The sequence below is a fragment of the Lynx rufus genome, unplaced genomic scaffold (genome assembly GCF_022079265.1).
Source record: "Lynx rufus isolate CCGP_SWC_20201006 ecotype Redwood Valley unplaced genomic scaffold, mLynRuf1.p SCAF_1, whole genome shotgun sequence".
Taxonomy (NCBI): domain Eukaryota; kingdom Metazoa; phylum Chordata; class Mammalia; order Carnivora; family Felidae; genus Lynx; species Lynx rufus.
In genome coordinates, this window is record NW_025814823.1 from 71,000,730 (window position 1) to 71,027,390 (window position 26,661).

At 36.5% G+C, this 26,661-nt stretch overlaps 1 protein-coding gene across 1 annotated transcript in view; it reads left to right on the forward strand.

Annotated features, from left to right (window-relative positions):
• The window catches only part of TM9SF2 (transmembrane 9 superfamily member 2), a 65,914-nt gene that overhangs the window by 33,310 nt on the left and 5,943 nt on the right, over positions 1–26,661 (forward strand). Inside the window, exons 5-15 of the mRNA XM_047081491.1 lie at positions 1,748–1,877; positions 2,904–3,028; positions 4,307–4,418; positions 6,404–6,483; positions 7,474–7,582; positions 10,220–10,352; positions 13,464–13,583; positions 16,909–16,966; positions 21,195–21,354; positions 23,497–23,648; positions 24,738–24,849. Coding sequence (XP_046937447.1) covers positions 1,748–1,877; positions 2,904–3,028; positions 4,307–4,418; positions 6,404–6,483; positions 7,474–7,582; positions 10,220–10,352; positions 13,464–13,583; positions 16,909–16,966; positions 21,195–21,354; positions 23,497–23,648; positions 24,738–24,849 — 1,291 coding nt within the window. The remainder of the gene's footprint in view (positions 1–1,747; positions 1,878–2,903; positions 3,029–4,306; positions 4,419–6,403; positions 6,484–7,473; positions 7,583–10,219; positions 10,353–13,463; positions 13,584–16,908; positions 16,967–21,194; positions 21,355–23,496; positions 23,649–24,737; positions 24,850–26,661) is intronic.

The following is a 26,661-nucleotide window of genomic DNA, read 5'->3' on the forward strand; positions in this document are numbered from 1 at the left end:
TGTACCCATGTTAAAACTATATAGAATAACTTAAATGCCAAGCTTCTTTGCTTTTCACTACAATTTTCTGAATATATTGTGATAACATGGGTTATTCTGTTCTGATCGGAAACTGGGAATTTAATTTATTGGGGAAAAATTATTAGTGGATGAGGCTTCATTAATAGAAGTGTTTTATATGGAGCCCATGGAGGGTAAAGGAAAATAATGGAAAGAAGTCCTAGATGGTAAAAAAAAAAAAAAAAAAAAAAAATTGGGGCCAACCTTTATCCTTTTGAATCCTTCTTTTTCACTGTGAAGATTAAAAATAAGATTTTTAGTATTTCTGGTGTTATAAATTTAAATAAGTACTACTCCCTAACTTAGCAAGGCAGTAATTGAAAATTATATTCTTTAAATTTTATTACATTTATTTCCAAGTGTTTGTTGTTCTTTTTTTAAATGCTTCCTATTACCAGGAAAAGGTTATTGTGTCAAGGCATTATGTAAATGATAAACTTAGGATGCTGGCTTTAAGAAAGCCTAAATTGCTGCTTAATTTCTCTTTTTATAGCTAGCACTGTAATTTTTTGTAGTACTTTCTCTGCTATGAAAGTATAAAGATATTATAATTAATATATTGTATATATTCATTGATTGCATTTCATCCTCTATCTAAAAAATTAAAGCAATTAACTGATTGTTTAAGCTACCAAAAAATCTGAATTATTTATTTTATGTAGCAGTGCTTTTATACTTCTAATATTTTATAGTCTTTTCATGGGAGCTGCTAGCCTGCTGGCTATAATAATAAGCAACTTAATAGTGAAGGTGATTCTAAAATTTGGTATATTGGGTACTATTAAATAGCATTTAAATGTGACGAGACATGTTTTATTAGGTCATTAATGTACACCTTGGGTGCATATAGAATCATAATTTTACTTCCTAAGGCATACATTAATTAACAAATAAAACATGCCCTGGAGTCATCTTATGACTGTAATATAGCTAGTATATTTTTAGTAATATTTTTTAATTTGTATCCTGTAGTGTGCTCTTGGCATTTGGGGACCACATGCTCGGACTTTAATGTAGTTTAGACAGTGCTACGGAATCTTATTCTTTTATTCTTTATTTTTATCCCCTTTTTAAAAAAGTTCTTTGTCACTATAGCACTTTAAATTTTTGTTTCTCTAGTTTTATAGCAGCATTTCTTTTACACATAAGTTGGATTTACACAGCTTAATAGATTAAGACTGTAATTTTCACTTTTTCACTGGCCCTTAAGTTGAATATTTTTCCATCTTGCAGTTATGTTCTTCCCCTTTTTATTGAATTACCTAGTAGTAAAGGACATTTGCTTCTATGCTGTTCCATTAAATTGTTCCCAAGGAACTAGATACATTGCTTTGCACCTAATTTAGAGCTTTTGAGTGTTCTGCAAAAGGTAAATTATACTCAACAGATCTAGATAGTGATATTAAATTAGCAACTGCAGTAAATTAATTTATAAAACTCTCTTTCCTGTATACATTTATAGTTTCAATGAAGCTATAAAGTCTTTTTCTTCACTACAGCATATCAAATATTGGCATAATGCTATTGCCTATGAAATACTACATTTTATCAAAATTCTTTTGTTGTAGTTTTGACATCTGAAGGCATTTATAGATATGTAAATTCTATGAAGTTGTAACACAGCTTTGAGTAGTATTTGTTAGTCATGTTTGATGATTTCTAACTTGACTTTTATTTTTGTGCTTAGGATTGTGGATAATATGCCTGTAACATGGTGTTATGATGTAGAAGATGGTCAGAGGTTCTGTAATCCTGGATTTCCTATTGGCTGTTACATTACAGATAAAGGCCATGCAAAAGATGCCTGTGTTATTAATGTAAGTTCGTGAAAAAAACCTCTATGCTACTTTTTAAAAATATGGGTTTTTTTGGTAGAAGGATTCAGTCTTTACCTGGACAAAATTGGTTACATTCATTGTATGAGTACAATTCACATGTCTGAAGCACAATTACTTAGATCTTTGACTTAAGCCAGATTAACAATATATAAATTTAACTCTAGCACTAAATAATTCAGATTCAGTTCAGCATTCACTGAGTGTCTGTTACATGCTAAGCACTAGGCTAAGGGCTAGGACTTTGTATGTTCTGACTCTATTAAAAGTTAGACGCATAAATCTTATATATATTAAAAAAAAGGTTACTGGAGTGCCAAAAAGACCTCATTACAAGCCCATGAAATTTGTATTACAAATTCAAGTCCATAAAATAATATATTGCAAGAGTTTAGTATTATACCTTTTCTTAAAAAGTAAATGCCTTTATAACCATTCTTTTATATTTAAAAACAATAATAAAGATGTTACTATAGAAAGTATTAAAATTACTGGGGATGTGTATTAAATTTTGTGTAATCAGGTCAACCTGATTTAATCTCCTAGTATGACCTGGTAGTAGAAGTTAGCATCAGCTTGATCATGAAACTGGTTTGGCTAATGCTTTTGGGAGAGTTGACTACACACACTTAAATTATTTAGGTTGTGAGTTAAGTCTGAAGTTATGAGTTTCAATTTTGAAATGTGTAAGTTTTGGTATGCTCATAACATTTAATATTCTAAAATTTATTTTGTTAGTTTTATCATAAGTGGAAAGATAGAAAATATTAGATGTGTTCTTTTTAACAGGTATTTATATGTAAGAATTAAAATATTAAAGAAGCATAATTTGTACTCTGCCAATTCATTTTGGCTTTTGGAGAGTTTCAGCTTAAAACTTAAACGTTTTTATAAGGAAGGACTAAAACTCTGTCCTAGCTCAAATTTTCCTACTTGTTGTGCCTCGTGTTAAAGTTTTGTTTTGACTCTTGTGTAGCCAGTTTTCTACCTTTAAGTTTTGTTCCACAGTCAGAATTCCATGAAAGAGATACATTTTACATCTTCAACCATGTTGACATCAAAATATATTATCATGTTGTTGAAACTGGGTCCATGGGAGCAAGATTAGTGGCTGCCAAACTTGAACCAAAAAGGTAACTGTACAAATAGATAAAAAGTGAATAAATGAGGAATGCCTGGCCAGCTCTGTCCTCAGTCAGAAGAGCATGTGACTCTTTATCTTGAGGTCATGAATTTGAGCCCCACATTGGGTGTAGAGATTACTTTAATTAAAATACAAAGGGGTGCATGGCTGGCTCAGTCAGTGGAGCATGTGACTCCTTATCTCAGTCATGAGATTCAAGCCACATTTTGGGCATAGAGCTTACTTTAAAAAATTAAATGAAAATAAAATAGTAAATAAGTAAATAAATGTGAGTGAAATTATTCCCAAAGAATAAATATTTGGGACCCAGTTAACTTTTTAAAAAATCAGTATTCTGGCATATAATCTGACATCTCAGTATTGATTTTACTAAAACTCCCTTTAGTGTGATTTGTTACTGAGTTGTGGGTTGTCCAGAGAAGCCATATAAATATATTTTTTTTCCTGTTATGGTAAGTAGTCAAGCCAAAGTGTCTTTCTGTTCTGTTTTTCAATCAGGAAGTTTTGACAGCTTTTCTGTGTCAGCCAGGAATGGAGAACGTGAGTGGTTGGCGCAGCATTCCCTCTTTTGGTGGAAAAGCACTGCCTCCAATATTTGCAACTTGACCTCTCATCGGATGCCCAAATGAGCCGATTTCTTAAAGTAACCTCTACACCCAACGTGATCTTGAGCTCAAGAGTTCCATGCTCTAATGAGTGAGCCCACTGGGTGCCCTCTAAATGGGCTGATTAGTGCCATCATTTCTAAAGTCTCCTTGCAGTGTTAGATGCCAGTATGTGACAAGTCACTGAAAGAGCATCTCTTCAAGTTGTCAATATTTTTAGTGTGAAAGTACCTATCAGTTATTTGTGAGATCCCTTTTTTGATGGAGCATTCCATTTTTTTTCATGACTTCCCCTCAACCCCTACCCCCCCATTGAATTAGTCTTTTTCCCATGCTACTGTTGGTTAAGAAATGCATGCCATTATTGGATGGCAGTTAATTTAAATTCCCTCAGTGTTTGTTTTTATTGTTTTAAGATATTTAATGTTCTTCATGTATAGTGCTTTCAAAAGTTTGTTTCTAATTTTGAATAATAATTTACATATACTTACAACTAAGCCCATTATTTATATAAAACAAATATTTGTACTATTAAATGTGACATGAATAATTTCACCCTTGACTATCACTAGCATTGTAAAATACATACAAAATCTGTAACATTTACCCCATTTTTTCAACTGTTCTTTATCAGCATCTTGCCAAAATGTTTCCTCCCACAGCTTCAAACATACCCATATAGATAAACCGGACTGCTCTGGACCCCCCATGGATATAAGTAACAAGGCTTCTGGGGAGATCAAAATTGCCTATACTTATTCTGTTAGCTTCCAGGTGAGTTTGTTTTTATCTCTAGTGTAACTCAGAAATTCTAAATTCATACTATGTAAACTAATTAAAAATATTAATGATTAACCTTGTCAAATACATAAGCTTTTAATGAGCTGATTTGGAATAGTTTGTCAGTGCACCAGGCAACATAATCACACTAAAAACTAAGTGTCCATTTAAATGAGAAGTATGGTTGATTAGAGAATTGAACCTGATTAAATGTTAAGTCATAAGAGATACATAGAAAGCAAAAGGTAGAAAAAGAAAATAGACGTAGAGGTCGGTTGGGGCATTTGGATGACTGAGTGGTTAAGCATCCGACTTCAGCTCAGGTCATGAGCTAGCTCACAGTTTGTGAATTCGAGCCCTGCATTGGGCTCTTTGCTGTCAGCAGAGTCGGCTTCGGATCCTCGTTCCCCTTCTGTCTCTGCCCCTCCACTCATTCCCTGCCTCCCCCCCCCCCCAAAAAAAAAATAAATAAACCTTAAAAAAATCTTTAGTGGCACCTGAGTGACTCAGTCGGTTAAGTGATTCTTGGTTTTGGCTCAGGTCATGATCTCACAGCAAGAGTTTGAGCACTACATTGAGCTCCATGCTGACAGTGCAGAACCTGCTTGGGATTCTGTCTCTCTCCCTCTCTGCCCCTCCCCATACACGTTCTCTCTCTCTCTCTCTCTCTCTCTCTCTCACTCTCTCACTCTCTCACTCTCTCACTCTCTCACTCTCTCACTCTCTGTCTCTCTCAAAATAAGTAAATAAACTTTTTAAAAAAATCTTAAAAAAAAGAAGGACACCTGAGTGGCTCAGTCAGTTGAGTGACCATCACCAGTTCAGGTCATGATCTCACAGTTCGTGAGTTTGAGCCCCACATGGGCTTAGCACAGGGCCCACTTTGGATGCTCCGTCCCCTTCTCTCTCTGCCACTTCCCTGCTCATGCTGTCTCTCAAAAATAAAACGTTAAAAAAAATTTAAAAATAAATAAAAGAAACAAGAAAATAAACAGGCATAGAAGCTGGTATGAAAATGTCAAAGATTTATGCAACAGGCATTTGGGAGAGCAACACTTTTTTCTTTTAAAGTTTATTTTTGAGAGAGAGCAGGAGCAGGTGAGGGGCAGACAGAGAGGAGAGAAAATCCCAGTCAGGCTCCACCTGCGCAGAGCCTGACACAGGGCTTGAACCATGAGATCATGACCTGAGCCAAAACCAAGAGTCAGATGCTTAACACAACTGAGCCACCCAGGTGTCCCAGCAACACTATTTTTAAGTCTGGATTAATATAAACTTTAATTGAGAATTTCCTGATGGTAGATGATTTATATAGGTTCTTTGGGAATTCAAGGAAGTGTTTTTATTAATGGAGAAGTTTCTTAGGGAAGTAGAAGTTCATTTTATGAGAATCTTAGGCAGTATTCCTCCTCTTTTTTATAAACTGTCTTGCCAATTGAATATAGTTGAGACATTTACTCTCCCTTTATAGTGTGTAATTTTGCAAGCCTAGTGCAAGAAACACTGTATATTTCTTTTTAGGTATTAAGAGTTCATTGTGGGTGATACCTGCCAGATGCTCAGTGTATCTAAATTATGACTCTGGTATCTCATTGACATGGATAGATGACATCAAAGAGCATAAAGAATAAGTTATGCCACTCAATTTTCTGAAAAAAAATGAATACAGCTCTAAATTTTGATATCTAAGTTAAACTTTTACTAGTTAAAATTTAAAGGAAGACTTTTAAAAAATACAGGTAACTAGGGACTTTTAGGAATTCTTATGTTTTTATTTGCTGCTTAATCTCATTTTGATTTTCCCCGAGACTTGAGTTAGAGCTAAACTCTCTAAAACTCCTGACTAAACCAAGTTATGATAATGAGAAATTACATTTGTTAACTGAATGGAAGGTCAAGCTTTGAGCAGAAATGTTTGGATTCTTAATATACTTTGTCAGCAAATGCTTAAAGAGTTTTGTTTTGTTTTATCCCCCTAGGAAGATAAAAACATCAGATGGGCTTCTAGATGGGACTATATTCTGGAATCTATGCCTCATACCCACATTCAGTGGTTTAGGTAAGAGTACAGAGTTAATCCACTTTATGCTTTGTGCTTGTTCTGTGTTTGGTCCCTTTCAATTTCACTTTCACTCTGTAATCCTCTCCAGTTATCCAGAAGTCTGGGCTTTTGAATTGGATAGACTTGTGTTCAATCCTGGCTTTAAATCATTGGTTGTAAGTCGGTCCAGGCCACCCAGTTTATCAGAGTCCGTTTCTTTATGTGGAGTTACCTGCTTCACAAGACTGTTCTGAGGATTAACAGAGATAATGAAATAGAGCATCTGAGCACCTTACTGGAAGTGGAAGAGTGCTCAATGAACAGAAGCTACTGCTCATGTTATGTCTACTTATAATTACTTTCTCTTCAAAGCATGATTCAAAATTTTTGTCTGGAAAGCTACTCATGGTGCCATCACTCTTTTTTCTATTTTGTTGACTGCCTTTTGACACTCATTAATTTATTGAATAAATTTGTTATAATTTCTTGAAGATACAGACCTTTGTTGGTCCTTGCAGCATTACATTTATATGGGCATAGTGGTTATTTACTAATAATGGCCACAGACAAAAAAAAATTGTAGTTCTTGGGGCACCTGAGTGGCTCAGTGGTTTAAGCGTCTGACTTCGGCTCAGGTCATGATCTCACAGTTCCTGAGTTCGAGCCCCGCATCGGGCTCTGTGCTGACAGCTCAGAGCCTGGAGCCTGCTTTGGATTCTGTGTCTCCCTCTCTCTCTCTGCCTCTCCCCTGCTTGTGCGCGCTCGCTCGCTCTCTCTCTCTCTAAATAAACATTAAAAAATTTCTAGTTAACAAATTATAAGATTATTATGATAATTATATAAACTTCTGTATCCACTAGAAGGACACATAACAGAGCACAACTCATTGAATCTGTTGGATTTTTAGTCAAATTTTGATTTTGATCAATGTTGTTGTAATGTGCCTGAATAAACATTTTGAAAAGGAAACAAAGCTACAGATTAATCCTGACATGCTTATTCCTACAGTATCATGAATTCCCTGGTCATTGTCCTCTTCTTGTCTGGAATGGTGGCTATGATTATGCTACGGACACTGCATAAAGATATTGCCAGGTATAATCAGATGGATTCTACGGTGAGTGAAACATTTGAACTGTTCTCTAGTCTTCTGAGAGTAGTTCTTATTTTGTTCTTTGGAAAAGTTGAAATAATAGCTTTAGACAGAATCTGTCTCTAAAACATTCTTCTCAAAAGTTACCCTGAATTCACATTTTCAAATAAGAAGATGATCCTTAAGAGTTGGTATTCCTAGGGGCGCCTGGGTGGCTCAGTTGGTTGAGCGTCCAACTTAGGCTCAGGTCATGATCTCGCGGTCTGTGAGTTCAAGCCCCATATTGGGCTCTGTGCTGACAGCTCAGGGCCTGGAGCCTGCTTCTGATTCTGTGTCTCCCTTGCTCCCTGCCCCTCCCCCGCTCATGCTCTGTCTCTCTTTCTCTCAAAAAAAAAAAAAAAAAAAAAAAGAGTTGGTATTCTAGTATATGTGCTGCCGAAGCGAACACAAAAGAGTTGGTATTCTATAGGGGTGCCTGGGTGGCTCAGTCAGTTAAGCGTCCAATTTTGGCTTAGGTTATGGTCTCATGGTTCGTGGGATTGAGCCCCATGTCAGGGCTGTGCTGATAGCTCAGAGCCTGGAGCCTGCTTTGGATTCTGTGTATGTCTCTCTCTGCCCTTCCCCACTCGTACTCTCTCTCTCTCCCAAAAATAAATAAAAAAAAGAAACATTAAAAAATATTCTCTAGAGGTCTTCTCTAGAAATTTAGTCACTCTAGTACTCAGAGCTGCACTGCTCACAGCTCCAGTTCTGTCCCCTCTATTCATGTATGTCCTGTCACCTCTCTCAGTCTTCATTCCCAGCATGCCCCTAGTTTGTGAAACAGCAAAGCTGAGTGGAATAACTCCCAGGCAATTTTTATTTGTTTAATTTTTCAAAAGTAATTTTAACTGAATTTTATCATTTCAACCTTTTGGTATATTCAGAGTAATTTAGTGTCCCAACCTCATTTATTCTCAAAGTGTATTTTTTTTAATTTTCATTTTTTTATTTTTTTAGAGAGAGAGTGTGTGCAAGCAGGGGAGAGGGGCAAAGGGAGAGAGAAAGAATCTTAAGCGGGCTCCACACTCAGTTTGGAGCCTGATGAGAGGCTTGATCCCATGACCCTGAGATCATGACCTGAGTTGAAATTTGAGAGTCGGATGCTCTACCGGCCAAGCCACCCAAATGCCCCTCAAAATATTTTAAATTGGGGGCACCTCGTGGCTCAGTTAGTTAAGCATCCAGTTCTTAGTTTCGGCTCAGGTCATGATCTCGTGGTTCGTGGGTTCAAGCCCCACATTGGGCTTTTTGATGACAACGCAGAGCCTACTTGGGATTCTCTCTCCCTTTTTCTCTGCCTTCCCTCACTCATGTGCTCACTCTCAAAATAAGTATATACTTGGAAAAAAAAGAATTTTAAGTTGTATAATGTTTTACATTTTATACTTTTTCATTTTATAGCAATTATTTCCACAGGACTCAGAGTGACTTGTAATGAATACAAAAAATTCAGATTTTATGTTTTCTTTTCCTGATTTCTTGGCTTTTTCTTCTCAACTTTTCTGTCCTATTCTAATTAGAAAAAGAACATGCTAATACTTATTGTCGTCTTAGCATTTCCACCCTAAAGTCTCTTTTTCATTATTTTTATTGATTATTAAATATTAAAATAATTTCAGAATACTCTCTCATAATTAGCAATTTCAAATGATTGCTCAGCTAATGGTATTTTTTTTCTTAATTTGTACAGAGGTGCCATGGGATACAGGCCAGGGCGACCCTGCTTCCACTTTTTCCTCTTCCATTCCTTTTTCCTCCCTTATTGTAGCGGTCAGAGCAGATCTGTTCAGATATAACTGAGATTGTTACACTCCTGTTCACAGCCCTCCAGTAGCTTCCCATTTCACTCAGCATGAAAGCCAGAGTCCTTACAGGGGCTAGTGTTGGTTCTGTTGAAATATTTTAGAAGTAGAGCTGAGGATTTGTTGAAGAACTGTATTCAAGGTGTTAAAAGAAGGAATCAAGGAGGATTCCAGGGTTTTGGGGACTGAACAGCTGGCAAGATGGAGCTTCTACAGGGTTGGGGGTGGCCTGCAGAAAGAGCAAATATAGATGGGGAGAGAAAATCCATGCAGTTGTGGTTAATTCTGTTCAGGATGCTTGTTAAATAACCAAGTGGAACTGTTTTTAGGCAATTGTATATGTATATCTGAGATCAGGGGAGCAGTTAGGGCTGGTGACACAAACTTCTTCATATGCTCATATTTAAGCCTACTGTACCTGGCAAAGTAGCCATGAAGTCTAATACCATTTGCTCATTTTGGAGATTAATAGACGTAGATGGGAAAGGGTAGAGTGTGAGTAAAAATTAAGTCATCAATTTGGATCATAAAGTTTGACTAGAACTAGGTAAGTATCACATTATCTTTGTATTATTTTTTAAAGTTTTTCAATAACTGTATTTATGGAACTTAACATACAACATTCCTTTAAAAACAATTCAAGAAAACTATATAAAGCTCTGTGAGTCAAACTTTATTACATAAAGCTTAGGAATAGAAATCAATATTAACATTTGTAAGTTTAAAAAAAATTTGTATCAGCATATTCACCAGTGAGCAAACTGTATAGCTGTTTTGGTGACCACATATCAATTAAACAAGTTCATTCCCTTTTTAGGAGGATGCCCAGGAAGAATTTGGCTGGAAACTGGTTCATGGTGATATATTCCGTCCTCCAAGAAAAGGGATGCTGCTGTCAGTCTTCCTGGGATCAGGGACACAGATTTTAATTATGACTTTCGTGACTCTATGTAAGTATTAAGTGACAATTAAAAAATAGAAAATACTTTTTTAAATAATTTAGAAAAACAGTTTTCATAAGTGAAGTAGCTAGACTAGATTGTATCTAAGAGTACTTTTGGCTTTTACATGTGTGTGCTCTGGCTATACGTTTCTTGGGGCAGTGTTAGCTGTGCTGGAAAACTGTGACTTCATATCTCCTTTACAGCTGCACAGAGACCAAGCCTTTGTCAAGGAGTTGGAGCTGGAGATGATTAGGTACCTGAAGACCATCTGGGTCTGAGTCTGGGTGGCTTGGAACCAGGGTCATGTAGGATGACTGTCCCATGCCACCAGGAGCAGTAGGATCAGGATTCCAGGATGTTTTTGGTTTCTACTGAGAGAGACCAAAAGAAAAAGAGGAACTTTCTTTCTGTAGCTTTGTTCCAGAGAGATCTTCCCACACAAAAAATAGCTCCTCCTTGTGCCACCTGAAAATCTTTAGAAGTGTTATTACTTAAATGTTTGTCAATTAGGACAACTTTTTTTTTTTTTTAAGTGTTTGTTTATTTTTGAGAGGGAGGGAGGGAAGGAGAGGGTCCAAAGCAGGCTCTGCACTGAGAGTGCAGAGCCCAGGGTGGGGCTCAAACCCATGAACTGTGAGATCATGACCTGAGCCAAAGTCAGACACTTTGGATGAGTCACCCAGGCACCCCTAGAACAACCTTTAAAAAAAAAAAAATAGCTCCTCCTCCCCCCCCCCCCCCTTAGAGTTATTGGTTAGCCTGGGAATACAGTATTTTTTCAGTTTTTCCTAATTGTGAGAGAAAAAAAATGTTCATGGAATTTTCTAAATTTTGCTTTTATTTCCCTTATGTTTCCTTTATTGGTCCTTCTGATGAACAGTAACAAATGAATTTTTACTATAAGTACATAAGTAAATGAAATAAATGAATTATTACTGGAAGAATTCAGAAACCACTGACCTTTTAATAATTTTTTTTTAATAAAATTTATTGTCAAATTGGCTAACATAGAGTATGTAGTGTGCTCTTGGTTTTGGGGGTAGATTTCTGTGATTCATTGCTTACATACAACATACATACATACAACAGTGAGAGTACATGAGTGAGGGAGGGGCAGAAGAAGAGGGAGGGGGAGAGAGAATCTTAGCAGGCTCTATGCCCAGCAAGGAGCCCAACATGGAGCTCCATCTCGTGACTGTGAGATTATGATCTGAGCTGAACTTAAGAGTAGGACGTTAAACCGACTGAGTCACCCAAGTGATCCTAATAATTTTTTTTTTAATGTTTGTTTATTTTTGAGAAACAGTGTGAGTAGGGAAGGGCAGAGAGAGAATGGAAGACACGGAATCCGAAGCAGGCACCAGGCTCTGAGCTGTCAGCACAGGGCCCGATGCGGGGCTTGAACCCACGAACTGTGAGATCATGACCTGATCTGAAGTCGGAAGCTCAACCGACTGAGCCACCCAGGCACCCTGCTCCTAATAATTTTTTAATGAACATTTGTTCTTATGTTTGATTGCATATTAAATATATAATGCTAAAATCATTTTATGTTAATAAAATTGTTCCAAATTTTTATGATGGAATAACTATATAAATACTTTACAAAGAGGATTCACACTTCCAAATATCTGGCACCTGAATAAGTTTGAGAACCATTGATGTATACCTTTAGGTATACATCACTTTGAAGCCTAACCTGAAGATTAACTAGAACTAGTATCTTTATTTAGATAAGGAGATACAACTATGATGGGGAGGGCTAAAATTCTTAAGTATATTATACTGAAGAGGGTAGGTTGGGAGAAGGCATCATGACAGAGGTTTGGACACAACCAGAGGATAGCGTGAAAGCTAGTTGGGGATCACTAGGTCCCCAGAGAGCCAGGGTAGAGCTGGAGGAGCAGAATGGATGCCTTAGGATAAAATGTTGCTTGAAAATTTTATTGGGAGTTGCCTTCAGTCATCACCTGATCTTTGTTGGAGTCTGCTAGAAAATGAACTTGTAAGGAAGGAAAGTTTCAGAGCGCCTGGGGATCATTTTCCTTGAATGCTCAAATATGAACTCTCTCCTCTAGAACAGTCCATTTCTTAGTCTTGTGGGGATTGGGGGGGGGGATGCATTTTGGTTGAAAATCTGATTGGTTTCCTGCTGATCATGAGTTTCTAGTCTTGCCCCTTGGTTGGTGTTGATGAGAACGTGTGAGTGGACATGTGCCTCATTATGTATACCTCAGAGAAATACATGCTCCTGGGGTTAGAAAACCGCTTGAATTTCTTTCTGAGAAAAGTCATAACTTCTGAATTCCAGCTTAAAGCCAGGAATGTCTACAAATACAAGGTAGTATTTTTATTCTTATTAGGTAGGTTATATAAGGAAGAAAAATAAAACTAACCAATTAAATAAGGGGAGAAGCCAGAATTTCCCTGAGTCAATCAATGACCAAGTCCTTCAGTAACTTGTGTTCAGAAAGCTAATAGTATTATGAAATGTTTTTTGTTTTATTTATTGATCAGATTCTATCTTGTCTCTTGTGTTTGAAGGTTATAGTTCTCACTCCAGAGGACCCAGTATTGTTTTTAAAGTGGGAATATTTCATGGTGGGAATGTCTATATTCATATTAATTTTAATGTTTATTTTTTATTTTTATTTTTTTGAGAGAGATCGTGAGTGGGGGAGGAGCAGAGAGAGGGAGACACAGAATCCAAAGCAGGCTCCAGGCTCTGAGCTGGACTTGGGGTCTGAATGCACAAACTGCAAGATCATGACCTGAGTCAAAGTTGGATGCCTAACCAACTGAGCCACCCAATTTTAAAATCTCAGAAGAGCTGAAGAGCGGAAAGCACTCGTGAGCATCCAGTCAACCTTCCCTGATGGCAGGAAAGGTGGGGTCTTGTGGACCCTACAAGAAGCATCCAAAGTAGAGATTGCTTTATTTATGATCCTATTGGTGAAGTACCTTAAAATAGTGCTAAGATTTAGCGTGGCCATAGGTAAGATAGTGTATTCATGAAATTGTATTTGGTTTCTTGTTTAAAAAATGAAAGGGGTCTTCAGTCACTTCACAACAAAGGAAACTAATAAAATTTATAACTTAAAACTACTTATTTTTTAGTTTTCGCTTGCCTGGGATTTTTGTCACCTGCCAACAGAGGAGCATTGATGACTTGTGCTGTGGTCCTGTGGGTGCTGCTGGGCACTCCTGCGGGCTATGTTGCTGCCAGATTTTATAAGTGTAAGTAAAAGTCACCCTGACTGTCAGGCTAGGAACCTACTCTGCTACATCACTGCATCTGTTCTTGAAACAATATGTTTTATAGGTGTGTATCTTTATTTAAAAGAAACTTGTAAAATGGATGGCCATCTCTAGATTTATTTGTTAAAAACTGTTTGAACAGTGAGGTAAGCAAATTTAGGTGTTGCTTATCCACAATCCCCCTTGTCCTTTTTCTTTTACATTTTTGACAAAAGAGATTTGACTGAACAACTTAGATTTGCTACATTCATAGAAACATATATAGACTAATGAAGAAAGTATACTTATGAGTATCACTGATTTATTAACTAAAACAAGTAATACATATAGTAACACTTTTCTTACATAAAGAGGTTGTGCTTATAATTGCATCAATTTAATATTTGGAAAAATAGACTGTACTTAAACTAAGATTGCACTATTTTAAAGAGCCCTGAAGTAATTTAATTTGCTTTTATAATGTAATTAGTGGTAATCTGTTGTATCCTTGCTTTCTAAAAGAAAAATAAAGTTGAGTGAAAAAAAAGCATCAGGGCCACAGAGTAAGGATGGGATATGACTAGATGACTAGAAAAAGCAGCTTTGCTAGGGGCAGTGAATGCCAGTGTTTGCTGTGGAATTCTGAAGTCTATCGAGATAGTCTCATAGCTAATCTGTAATTTAAAGTGACAGGGAGGAGGTAAAAAAATCCTATCCTCTGAAAAAGACACTGATGAAAGAAATTGAAGATAATGGATTCTTCTAATGTTCATGGATTAGAAGAAGTAATATTGATAAAATATTCATACTACTGAAAGCAATCTACTGGTTCTGTGCATTCCTTATCAAAATACTAAGAGTATTTTTCACAGAACTAGAAAAAATAACCCTAAAATTTGTATGGAATCATAAAAGACCCTGAATATCCCAAGCAATCTGGAGAAAGAACAAAACTGGAGGTATCATGATCCAAGATTTCAAGGTACATGACAAAACGGTAGTATGGTACAGTACAGTATGGTGCTGGCACAAAAACAGACACACGGATCAGTGGAACAGAACAGAAAGCCCAGAAATAAACTCACACTTAATATGGTCAATTAATCTGCGACAATGAGGCAAGAATATATAATGGGAAAAAAAGACAGTCTCTTTAAAAAATGGTGCTGGGCAGCACATGGAAACTGGACAGCTACATGCAAAAGAATGAAACTGGACTACTTTCTTGCACCATACACAAAAGTAAGCCTAAAAAGGATTAAAGGCCTAGATGTGAGACCTAAAACCACAAAACTCTTAGAAGAGAGAACACAGGCAAGTAATCTCTTTGACATTAGCCTTAGTGGCATATTTATGTTGTTTCCCCTGCCATTCCTCAGGCAGGGGAAACAAAAGCAAAAATAGAACTATTGGAACTATACCAAAATAAATATTATTGTCCATTTGCACAGTAAAACACAAATATCTTTTATGATTTTGCTTATGTAGAGTCTAAAAAAACAGAACAAACAAAAAAATGGACCCTTAAATACAGAGAACAAACCGGTGATTGCCAGAAGGGAGGTTGTTGGGGAGATGGGTGAAATAGATGAAAAAGGATTAAGATGTACAGACTTTCAGTTGTAAAATAAATAATTCACGGAGGTGAAAAATACAATATAGGAAATGTGGCCAATAGTACTGTTGTGACAGATGGTGACTACGCTCTATCATGGTGAACATCGAGTAATATATAGAATTGGGGAATCAGTTTGTTGTACACCTGAAACTAATATAACATTGTGTCAGTTATATACGTCAGTAATAAATTAGGGGGAAAAAAGGGCCCACCAAAAGCAAAAACAAACAAACAAAATGGAAGATGGGACAGAACTACAGTTGATGTGAAGAAGGTTTGAGGTAAAACACAGGTTACATAGGCAGCCCTAAAAGTGACGTTGGCTAGACTCAACTCCAAGTAGAAATATTTGTTAGAGTTTGCCAGGTACAGTGCTCTCTGAAAATGAGACGTGCTATATGTATGTGTGTCTGTGTTTTACTTTTTGTGTATTTTGTCCCAAGTTTTTTTTTCTTTTTCATCCTTTCCTAAAGGACAGAAGGTTGTGGGTGTCACGTGTAGTTTAACACACATGAGCTGAGCCACAGTTGGACCCCTGCCTCCCATGCAGCACTCCCTTTTTCTCAACCATGCTGGCCTTCTTCCCGTATCTTCACACCTGCCCCAGGAACTCCCCGTGTCCTGTTCCCTGTGTGAGAAGCTCTAGCTCATGCTCCCTCCCAGCCCAGACGCAGTCCCTCTTTAACTCCTGCTCCATCCTTCAGATCCCCCAGCTGCCCATTAATCAGGCAGAACATTCAAGAGGTGCTGTCATGTGGCCCCAGTCACAAAATACTTCATTTTATAGAATCATTTCTAATGTTTCAAAAATATTATTTGAATATTGATTGGAATTGTATTAAACCCTGAATTAATAATTTCATAATAGTCTCTTAATCAGTAATGCTGCAAATTCAAATCACATGTATATAATTTGTCATTTTGTTTTAAGGCAAGTGGTACTTATAAACTATTACAACTTTTTAAAGAAATCAGAGCTGTTCTCACACCTCAGCCAGTTTCATCTTCAGCTTTTAAGCTGGAAGCGGAAAACCATTTTTTACTCTGTGTACTTGAAAAAAAAAAGTTAAGTGGGGAAAAGAAATTAGAGAGGGACAAAGCATATTAAAAAGTTCATGAGCAAATTTGTTCTGTTAAGTGGCCATAACTGTCCTACTCTTCTCAGTCACCTGATCTGACATACCCAAGCCCCACCCCCACCTCTAGCCCCTCCCAGTAACTGCAGTGGTACATGAGCCCTGAAGATTTAGACCTGCTGTGGAAACTTAAATGTGTTGCACTTGAGGCTTGCAGGTTCCTAGTTGTATAACAGATTTTGAAACTGGCCACAAGATAAAGGAGAATCCTCAGTATGCCCTTTCTCTACCCAGTTCCATGGATTGGAACTGGCCTAGAACCTAAGGGTTTGTTTTATTTTGAAGTAAAAAAAAAAAAAAAGATTGGAAAAGAAGTGGTCTGGATGACCTTCCTCTGATATTAGATTTATGCTGAAGCAAACATCTTGAGAGCAGGGCTTATCCAGCAAAGTTTGTGATGTGCATCTCTGGTCTGCATCACCTAGGGAATACCACATCATTTGCTAGTGGGATTTTCTAGGAGTGGTACCCAATGCTGTCTGAAAATTTGTTTAATGCCAGACAAATATGGTCATTTGGTTTGCTTTGAAGAAAAGTCTGTATGGCATACCACTTTTGTTTTCTTCCACAGCCTTTGGTGGTGAGAAGTGGAAAACAAATGTTTTACTGACATCATTTCTTTGTCCTGGGTAAGTGAACATTTCAATAGTAATTGTCTTACATAGTCATATTTTAGTTCCCAAATTTTCAACCTCTTAGGTCTTTAATCTTCTCTGTCTCTAAACTGTGTACACTAGAAAATGAATTTAATTTTTTAAAAAGGGATAAAAAAATGAATATTTAATAAACATTTGCGGAATGACTTCCACCTGCTGTGTCTAGAAAAAGTATCTTTGGACATAAGAAATTTGTAGATTCCTTTTCTTTTTTTTTTTTTTTTTTAAATTTTTTTTTTCAACGTTTATTTATTTTTGGGACAGAGAGAGACAGAGCATGAACGGGGGAGGGGCAGAGAGAGAGGGAGACACAGAATCAGAAACAGGCTCCGAGCCATCAGCCCAGAGCCTGACGCGGGGCTCGAACTCACGGAGTGCGAGATCGTGACCTGGCTGAAGTCGGACGCCCAACCGACTGCGCCACCCAGGCGCCCCTGTAGATTCCTTTTCTTAAAAGTCTATTTCTTAGTCTGTGTGAGTTGGTCTGGCGTGTTGTTATATAAGGCTACATTGAAAGCTTTTGACCTAATCACAAGAAGGTGTTTTCGCTTGCAGATTATTCAGGCAAGCAAACATTTTCAGATTTCTATCAAAAGTATTGCCACTCTTAAGTAATCTAAGTTTCCAATGATAGATGAATGGGGTAAAGAAGATGTGGTAACACACACACATATACACACAATGGAATATTACTCAGCTATAAAAAAAAAAAAGAATGAGTTCTTGCCATTTGTGACATCATGGTCGACCTAGTGCTAAGTGAAATAAGTCTGAGAAAGACAAGTACCATGTGATTTCACTCATTTGTGGAATCTAACAACAAATGAACAAAGAAAACAGAAGTAGACTCATAAATATAAAGAAAAAATTGGTGGATGCCAGAGGGGATAGTTGGGGAAAGGGATGGGCAGAATAGGCCAAGAGGATTAAGAGTTACAAACTTCAGTTTAAAATAAATAAGTGATAGAGGTGAAAAATAGAGCATAAGGAATATATTGTACTAACAGTATATGGTAACAAAAGGTGACTTTACTTATCATGGTGAGCACTGAGTAATGTACAGACATTGTCAAATCACTACATTATACACCTGAAACTAATATAACATTGTCAACTATAATTGAAAGATAAAAAAATTTTTTTAAAGTAGTGCCACTTTATTTAGAGTTTATTCCATTAAATAGAGTAATATATAGCAAAAATTTTTTAAAATGACAATCACGTTTAAAAAAATAATAATTGTGACTCTTTGGAAGATAGCTTTTGATATCAAGTATCTGATCGGTGTCTGGTCCTAGAAATAGAACCCATTTTTTTCCCAACTCCCAGTTTTCTGGTGGACAAGAACCAGCCTCTGAGCAGTTAGCAGCAATAGTGAAATCCAAAGGTTAAATCTAAAAGCCAGGCCATTCCATTTGCAGGCCAGAAACTAAAGAGTAACAATAGTTGCATTGTTTATACATGTTTGGGATAAATATTCCCTCAGATAATTACCTCCATTGAAGAATGACATGATTCTCAGCCATTCATGATATATTCAGATTTATTTATTTATTTACTTATTTATTATTTTAGAGAGAGAGAGGGTGAGCAGGGGAGAGGGGCAGAGGGAGGGAGTAAGAATCTTTTTTTTTTTTTAATGTTTATATTTGAGAGAGAGAGAGAACACAAGTGGGAGAGGAGCAAAGAGAGAGGGAGACACAGAATCTGAAGCAGGCTCCAGGCTCTGAGCTGTCAGCACAGAGCCCGATGTGGGGCTGGACGTCTGAAACTGGGAGATTATGACCTGAGCCGAAGTCAGACGCTTAACCAACTGAGCCACCCAGGCGCCCTGATGTATTCAGATTTTTATGCTTTTTCTCCAGCCAAATCCTTTGTCTTCTTTCCCATCAACTAAAGAAGTACTCCTTCTTCCCAAGACAAGTCAGCAGTCTGTGATTTCCTTCAGAAACTTGCCTTTCAGACATTCCTCCTAATCTCTGGCATCTTCTATTTCTCAGTGTTCTGTTCGTGTTTCATCGTCTTTCCTACAAATATACTAGGTTCCCAAATCCTAAAATGAGCTTCTCCATAAGCATCTTCCCCTCTACTATCTTTTTTCTTTTACATTCCCAACAAACTGCCTTGAAAAAATATTCCACACTCCTTTATTCTCATTGTCTTCTCAGCATACATTCACAACATAAACCCACGGACTCTTTCTTCCCCTATGACTTTAGTGAAAACTTCTCTCAAATACCAATGATATTCGCATTTCTAAATCTAGAAATCATTTTCTCTGTCTTCACTCTATCTCTCTACATTGTCTAACATTGGGATACTTTCTCCTTGAAATGCCTTTCATTTTTTGGCTTCATAGAAATTATCCTAAGCCAGTTCTTTATATCTCTGATCAGTCTTTCTTTGATTTGTCTTCATGCTACCCTTAAAAGTGGGTGTTCATTTAAAAAAAACAACAAAAAAAACCTGTTAGGTTTTCACCAGAAGGATAGTGAGGTAATGAATGAGGGAAAAGCCAGGGTTGGGGGAGGAAAAGCACATAAGAGTGTACCAGGAACCCAGGGGGGCAGGGAGAATTGGTGTTTGCCTAGGAAAAGAAGTACCATTTAGTGACATGAAATTAATTCATGTAATTTTATGTAAATACCTACATATAATTATTACAGTAGACGCAACAAAATGGTATTTGATAATATTAAACATCGTTTCCAAATATAAAAATTATTCAATGGAGGGGCATGTGGGTGGCTCAGTCAGTTAAGCATCCAACTCTTGGTTTAGGCTCAAGTCATGATCTCACCTTTCATGAGATTGAGCTCCAAGTTGGGCTCTTTGCTGACAGTGCGATTGCTGCTTGGGATTCTTTCTCTCCCTGTCTTTGCTCCTCCCCCACTGGTACACACTCATGCTCCACTCTCTTAAAATAAATAAATTAAAAAAAAAAAGGATTGAATGGAGAGAAATGCTTCTTTATATTAATAAAAATCTCATATTTATTTGTGATATAATTTGTATACAGAGAACAAGTTTCAGCTATAAAACAACAACAGAAAGGAGTATTAGCAACAGAAAACCTTCACAGTACGAGATACAAATTCACCATGTTACTTGATCAGAGTATTGACTGCATGAGGGGTTTGGCAATGTGCTGCAGCTACTAGCACAGAAAACATAGAAATAGACCATATATTCATGGAAGCAGCTAGATGTGGCATCACCAATCAGAGGAAGTGTTAGATGATGCTCATACTTGATTGTGTATGTGAAGGAAGAAAAATTCTGTTCTTACCAGTCACACACACAATCAATTCCAAGGGGATTGTGATCTAAATGTAATGGGCTTAACAGTTGGAAGAAAATATGGAAGAGTGTCTTCATGGAAGTGCCTGGCTAGCTCAGTTGGTGGAGCATGTGACTCTTGATCTCGGGGTTGTGAGTTCAAATCCCACGTTGGGTGTGGAGATTGCATAAAAAAATAAAATCTTTAAAAAAAAACAAAAAAGAGGAGTAATGTTCATGATCCCAGGTTAGGAAAGACTTTCTTCTCTTAAATAAGTTACACAAAGGATAAAGGGAAAATTGACAACTGGTCACATTAAAAACTGTGTGGGGGGAATGTAGAAACAATTATCATGTGATTACAGCCATATGTTTTAAAATGTACTCAGAGAAAAAAGACTGAAGGGAAATTAAGTATACATATTCACTTGTTTGGGGTTCATAAAAAGCCGTTAACTCAGAGAACGGGATATTTAACAAGGAATTATTAGTAGCTAGAATATATAAATAACTCACATCTATAACTTTAGAAAAGATGTACACCCCAAATGAAAAGTGAGTAGTAGATGTAACCAGCAAGTCACAGAAATAATAACTATAAAACCAATAGACACAAGATGCTCTGCAGCAGTTGTGAACAGGACTTAAATTAAACAATAAATTTGACAATCCAAAGCACGATGAAATACATAAAGAGGTAACTTTCTTAAGCTACTGGTGGGAATTTCAGTCAGGCAAAACCAATCTGAAGAGCAATTGGGTAATTTCTAGAAAGTAATTTTAAATTCATATACCCCATTACTCAGCAACTTCATTTTCTTTGTATGTAACACAGAAATTGTAATATTAATTACATATGATTGGTACTATATCATTTTGCTTCTGACTCAAGTTTTACCCAAAAGCCTATTGTATCTTTCAGGATTGTATTTGCTGACTTCTTTATAATGAATCTGATTCTCTGGGGAGAAGGATCTTCAGCAGCTATTCCTTTTGGAACATTGGTTGCCATTTTGGCCCTTTGGTTCTGCATATCTGTGCCTCTAACATTTATTGGTGCATACTTCGGTTTTAAGAAGAACGTAAGTTTATGTGTTAATTTATTCAAATAAATTTCAGCTATGAAAATTAGCATATGCCACCTTAAAAGATAGAACAGTGTCTTAAAAAAAAAATGTCTAAAAGATACACACTTACCCTATGGGATCTGGATTTCATAGAAAATTGATGACCTCTTATTTGATTGCAGTCATTCTTAAAAATAGTATTATTTTGGGTGTGGTAGAGAAGTCACAGATATAAACTTAGATTTCAAAGTTTTGTAAGTAAATGGAAACTGTAGATTAATAGACAACGAAATGCTAAGTTAAAGTATTGAAAACTTTTTTTAGTGTTTTAAGTTAGTGCATTAAGTGTTTCTACATTACTTAACAAAGTAAACCAAGAATATGGGTTAGGAGGAAAGCTGTAAGAAAAGTGACTATAAAGTGACAGTGGTAATTTTTTTTAACATGTAGCTTTGCAAAAAATTTTCTATGGTTTTCTCCTAATATTTCCGGCTAATATTCAAAGCTCAGTCCTTCCCTGCCTCCAGTTTTTCTCCACCTCTGCTGCCTCCTTTTGCCCACAGGCTAAGAGGAAAATGAAAATTTTTTCTTTTCTTTTTTTTTTTTTAAATTAGTCCCCCCCACCTTTTTTTTAAGGTTTGTTTATTTTGAGAGAAAAAGAGAGTGTGTGAGTGGGGGAGGGGCAGAGAGAATCCCAGGCAGGTTCTGCACTATCACTGCGCTCCCAAAGGGGGACTTGAACCCACAAACAACAATGTGATCACGACCTGAGCCGAAGTCGGATGCTTAACCGACTGAGCCAGCCAGGTGCCCTGAGAATTTATCTAGTGTCCTTCTCACTTCACTGTCCTTGCTTTTCTCTGAGAACATCCAGTCCACAAGGTTAAAAGAGATAATGTATTGCCATACACTTTGTGAAGGGGACCCAGAATGTCCTGGAAGAAACTGTCATTGCTTCATTGTCTCCACTGCACCTACCATGCCAGCCTACTGTAAGATTTTTCAATTCTTTGGCATTTTGCTTAATTTACAATTCTAAATCTGTATAGCATAAAAATACATATATCGCACAAATAGTGACCTGGCATGATTTAAAAATTTTGATTACATAAATAAGTATTTGACATTCTAAAAATATTCCTGTTAAAAATACAAACACTGAAGAACGATCTAATGATTTTCTATCTGTGTATCTATTTCACAGAAGTATATTCTCGATGAGACTACCAGTTATACGTTTTTTTTTAAGAATTTATTTATTTTGAGAAAGAGAGTGTGTATATGCAAGTAGGGAGGGACAGGGAGGACAGGGAGGGGGAGAGAGAGAGAGAGTGAGTGAGTCAGAGTCCCAAGCAGACTCCACACTGTTAGTGCAGAGCCCACCATGGGGCTTGATCCCATGAACTGCGAGATTGTGACCTGAGCCAAAATCAAGTGTCAGACTCTTAACTGACTGAGCCTCCCAGGTGCCCTACCAAGTTTTAAGTTTTGAGATGTCATCACAAAAACTATAAAAGTATGCTTTTGTAATTTTTTGCAAGAAAATGTATTTCTGTATCTGTACCCCTGTTTCCCCTCGGCTGTGTTTTTGGTGCTTTAGATTTCATTTATTTTTATACCACCATGTCGTATGTTACAAAAGGGAGAATATTATCAGTATCTTATGGTCATAAAGCTTCATATAGCCAGTCATTGTTGCCTTTATGTTCTTAAATCTTAGTAGAATTGAACAATTTTAGTAAAGATGATATTGCCCATCTCCAAATAAAAATTCATCGACAGTTACTTCAGAATCAGCTAATTTCTTACAATAATTATGTCATTAAAAGGGAAAACCTAACATTTCCTTTGTCTTAACTGTTATTTTTAAGTACTATATTACCTCCTTCTATGTATTTCTTACTTTACCTAAAGCCATTAATGGATAACTGCTGGAAACAGTGATGGCTTGTTCCATTAGACAGACTGAACATTATACCTGATAGTATCTGGGGTCATTGCTTCTAAATACAAAATTCAGTTTGATGACTTAAGTAGACTTATATTGCCAAAACTATCATCATGGAAGCTGAGAAAAAGCAGGCAGATAATCTAATATAGAGAAAAATTTTTTAAATAGATAAATATTTATGAATCCTTTTTTTTTTTTTACTAAAGGCCATTGAACATCCAGTTCGAACCAATCAGATTCCACGTCAGATTCCTGAGCAATCCTTCTACACAAAGCCGTTGCCTGGTATTATCATGGGAGGGATTTTGCCCTTTGGGTGCATCTTTATACAGCTTTTCTTCATTCTAAATAGTATCTGGTAAGCTAAGGGTGAAGTCGTCTTATCCCCTTTCCCATTACATGTAGTATAAGCTTTCTCTTTTTGTTTATCTGGATGGATGACTATTTGTATCTTATACATGTAAAATCTCCAGTAATCAGAAATTTTAAGAGCCAAAGGTTATTTTATCTTTTCCATATGAGAAAAAGAATAAGTGATAACAGCTGTTACTAATTGAGTGCTTATTAATTCTTACTTTTACTTCTGACTTAATCCTCAGACCTCAGTGGGGTGGGTATTATCCCCATTTTACAGAGACAGAGGTGAAGCTTTGGATATTAAGTAATTTACCTGTGTCACACGGCTACTATGTGACAGAAAATTAACCTGTCTCCCCATACCTGTGTTCTTAAGTAACTGATCTGTACTGCTTCAGAGAGAAGATACTCTGAGCCCTTGATATAGGGGATTTGATTTGATCAAGCTTTGGGAGGAGGGTGGAGGTAGATGATGTTCAAAGTTCTTACTAATCCCAAGATTCCTTCATTCTCTTGATTTCTTATTTGCATGGAGAAACTCATGGTGCTAATTCTGAGCCACTTCATTAGGGTATATACACTGCAGTGTATTATCGTAATATGACCACAGTGACATGTTACAGCAAGTACCAAGGTTTGCAGTAACATGGAGTCAGCATTGAATGTGAGCTTTTTAGTGATTGGAACAGATCTTTCCTTCCCGATTGTTACAACATTTTCAAAAGTCAGCTGTTTTTATCACATATGATAAGAAACAATGTATACCAACTGCGACCCTTTTTTAGTTTGGCTCTGCATGTGTATTAATTTTTTATCAAATTTGTCTCACTAGTAAACAATTAGACTAAGCATATTTGACTAAATAAGAGTTTCAGGTTCTACTTGAGTGAGAAGGCAAAATCCAATGACATTACCAAACCTTTTCCTCTCCCTGCCCTACCCCTACACCATCCACACCTATGAGGTTGTGTTGTCTTTAGTTGGGAGAAAAAGCAAACATTTTCCAGTTCAGGGAAGGTGAAAAGACTGTGTCATTTACTGTGACAAAGAGAAAAGATTTATAGTTTAATCTTGACATGTTTGATTATAGGTCACATCAGATGTATTACATGTTTGGCTTCCTATTTCTGGTGTTTATCATTTTGGTTATTACATGTTCAGAGGCAACTATACTTCTTTGCTATTTCCACCTATGTGCAGAGGTATGTATTAGCAATGTTCACTTGTATTAATTTGTAGCCGGTATTTATAATTTTGGCATAAGACAACTTTGAATACCATCAATTGAAATAATTTCTGTAAATATATGTTTATTAAGATAGAAATTGACCTGCATTCCTCAATTAAATGTAGCTCTTTTTAGGATTGGATTATGATAGTATCTCAGTTCAGTATATTTATTTAGAGCTTAAATTTAAAATGTTAATTTTCTCGGTTTTTCTTTTAAAATTTGTTTATTTTTATCTAAAATCTTTTTTTTTAACACTAAAGTTTATTTTGAGAGAGAGAGGGAATCCCAAGTAGGCTCTGCACTGTCACACAGAGCCCCACTCAGGCCTCTATCCCACAAACTGTGAGATCATGACCTGAGTCAAAATCAAGAGTCAGATGCTTAACCAACTGAGCCACCCATGCACCCCTTTATTTATTTATTTATTTATTTATTTATTTATTTATTTTGAGAGCACATGAGCATGCGCATGCATGTGAGTGGGGGAGGGGCAGAGAAGGGGAAAGAAAATGCCAAACAGGCACCACACCCATTGTGGAGCCCGATGTGGGGCTCGATCCCCGTGAGATCGTGACCTAAGCTGAAATCCAGAGCCGGACACTCTCGACCAGCTGAGCCACACAGGCACCCTTAATATAAAACATTTTTAAGTGGGAGTATTCATTAAAACATTAGAGTGGTTACACTGTAATGAATTATAGTCATGGCAAAATGATGGCACTCTTATGTATATTTGATTTTTGAAGATCTGGGTTGTATTAAATCATTCTTTTGTATTTATTTTTTATATAGGAGATTAAATCTAATTTTGTTAAACTTAGATGCTTTTCTTAAAAGTTGAGGTTAAATTCACATAACTTAAAATTAAACCATTTTAAAGTGAACAATTCAGTGGCATTTACTACGTTCATTTACAGTGTTGTACAACTACCACCTCTTTCTAGTTCCAAAATATTTTCATCATCCTTAAATAAAACCTCATACCATTAAGCAATTACTTCTCATTCCCTTCTCCCTCCAAAACCCTGGCAATCATCAGTCTGCTTTCTGTCTAAAGATTTACCTATTCTGGACATTTCATGTTAATGGAGTCATATGTGACCTTTTGTGTCTGGCTTCTTTCACGTAGCAGAATGTTTTCAAGATTCAGTACTTTGTTCCTTTTTATAACTGAATGATATTCCATTGTATAGCTATACCCTAATTTGTTTATCCAGTCATTTGCTGATGGAAATTAGATTTGTTTCCACCTTTTGGCTATTGGGAATAGTGCTTCTATGAGCATTCATATACAAATACTTGTTTTGAGTACCAGTTTTCAGTTCTTTTGGGTATACACATTAAAGTGGAATCACTGAGTCATATGGTAATTCTTTAACTTTTTGCAGAGCCACCAAAGTATTTTTCACAGTGGCTGTACCATTTGCATTCTTACCAGAAATGCACAAGTGTTCTAATTTCTCCATATCCTTACCTACGCTTGCTATTTGCCGTTTTTTAAAAATTATAGCCATCCTTGTAGGTGTGAAGTTGTATCTTATTGTGGTTTTGATCTTCACTTCTCCAGTGACTAATGATGTTGAGCATCTTTTCTTTGGTTGTTGACCATCTGTGTATCTTGTTTGGAGAAATGTCTGTTTAGATTTTTCGCCCATTTATGACCTGGGTTATTTATCTTTTTGTTGAGTTGTAAGAGTTCTGTATATAATTCAGAGTTCTGTATATATTCTGAATACTAAGTACTAAACTTTTATCAGATAAATGATTTGCAAATATTTTCTCT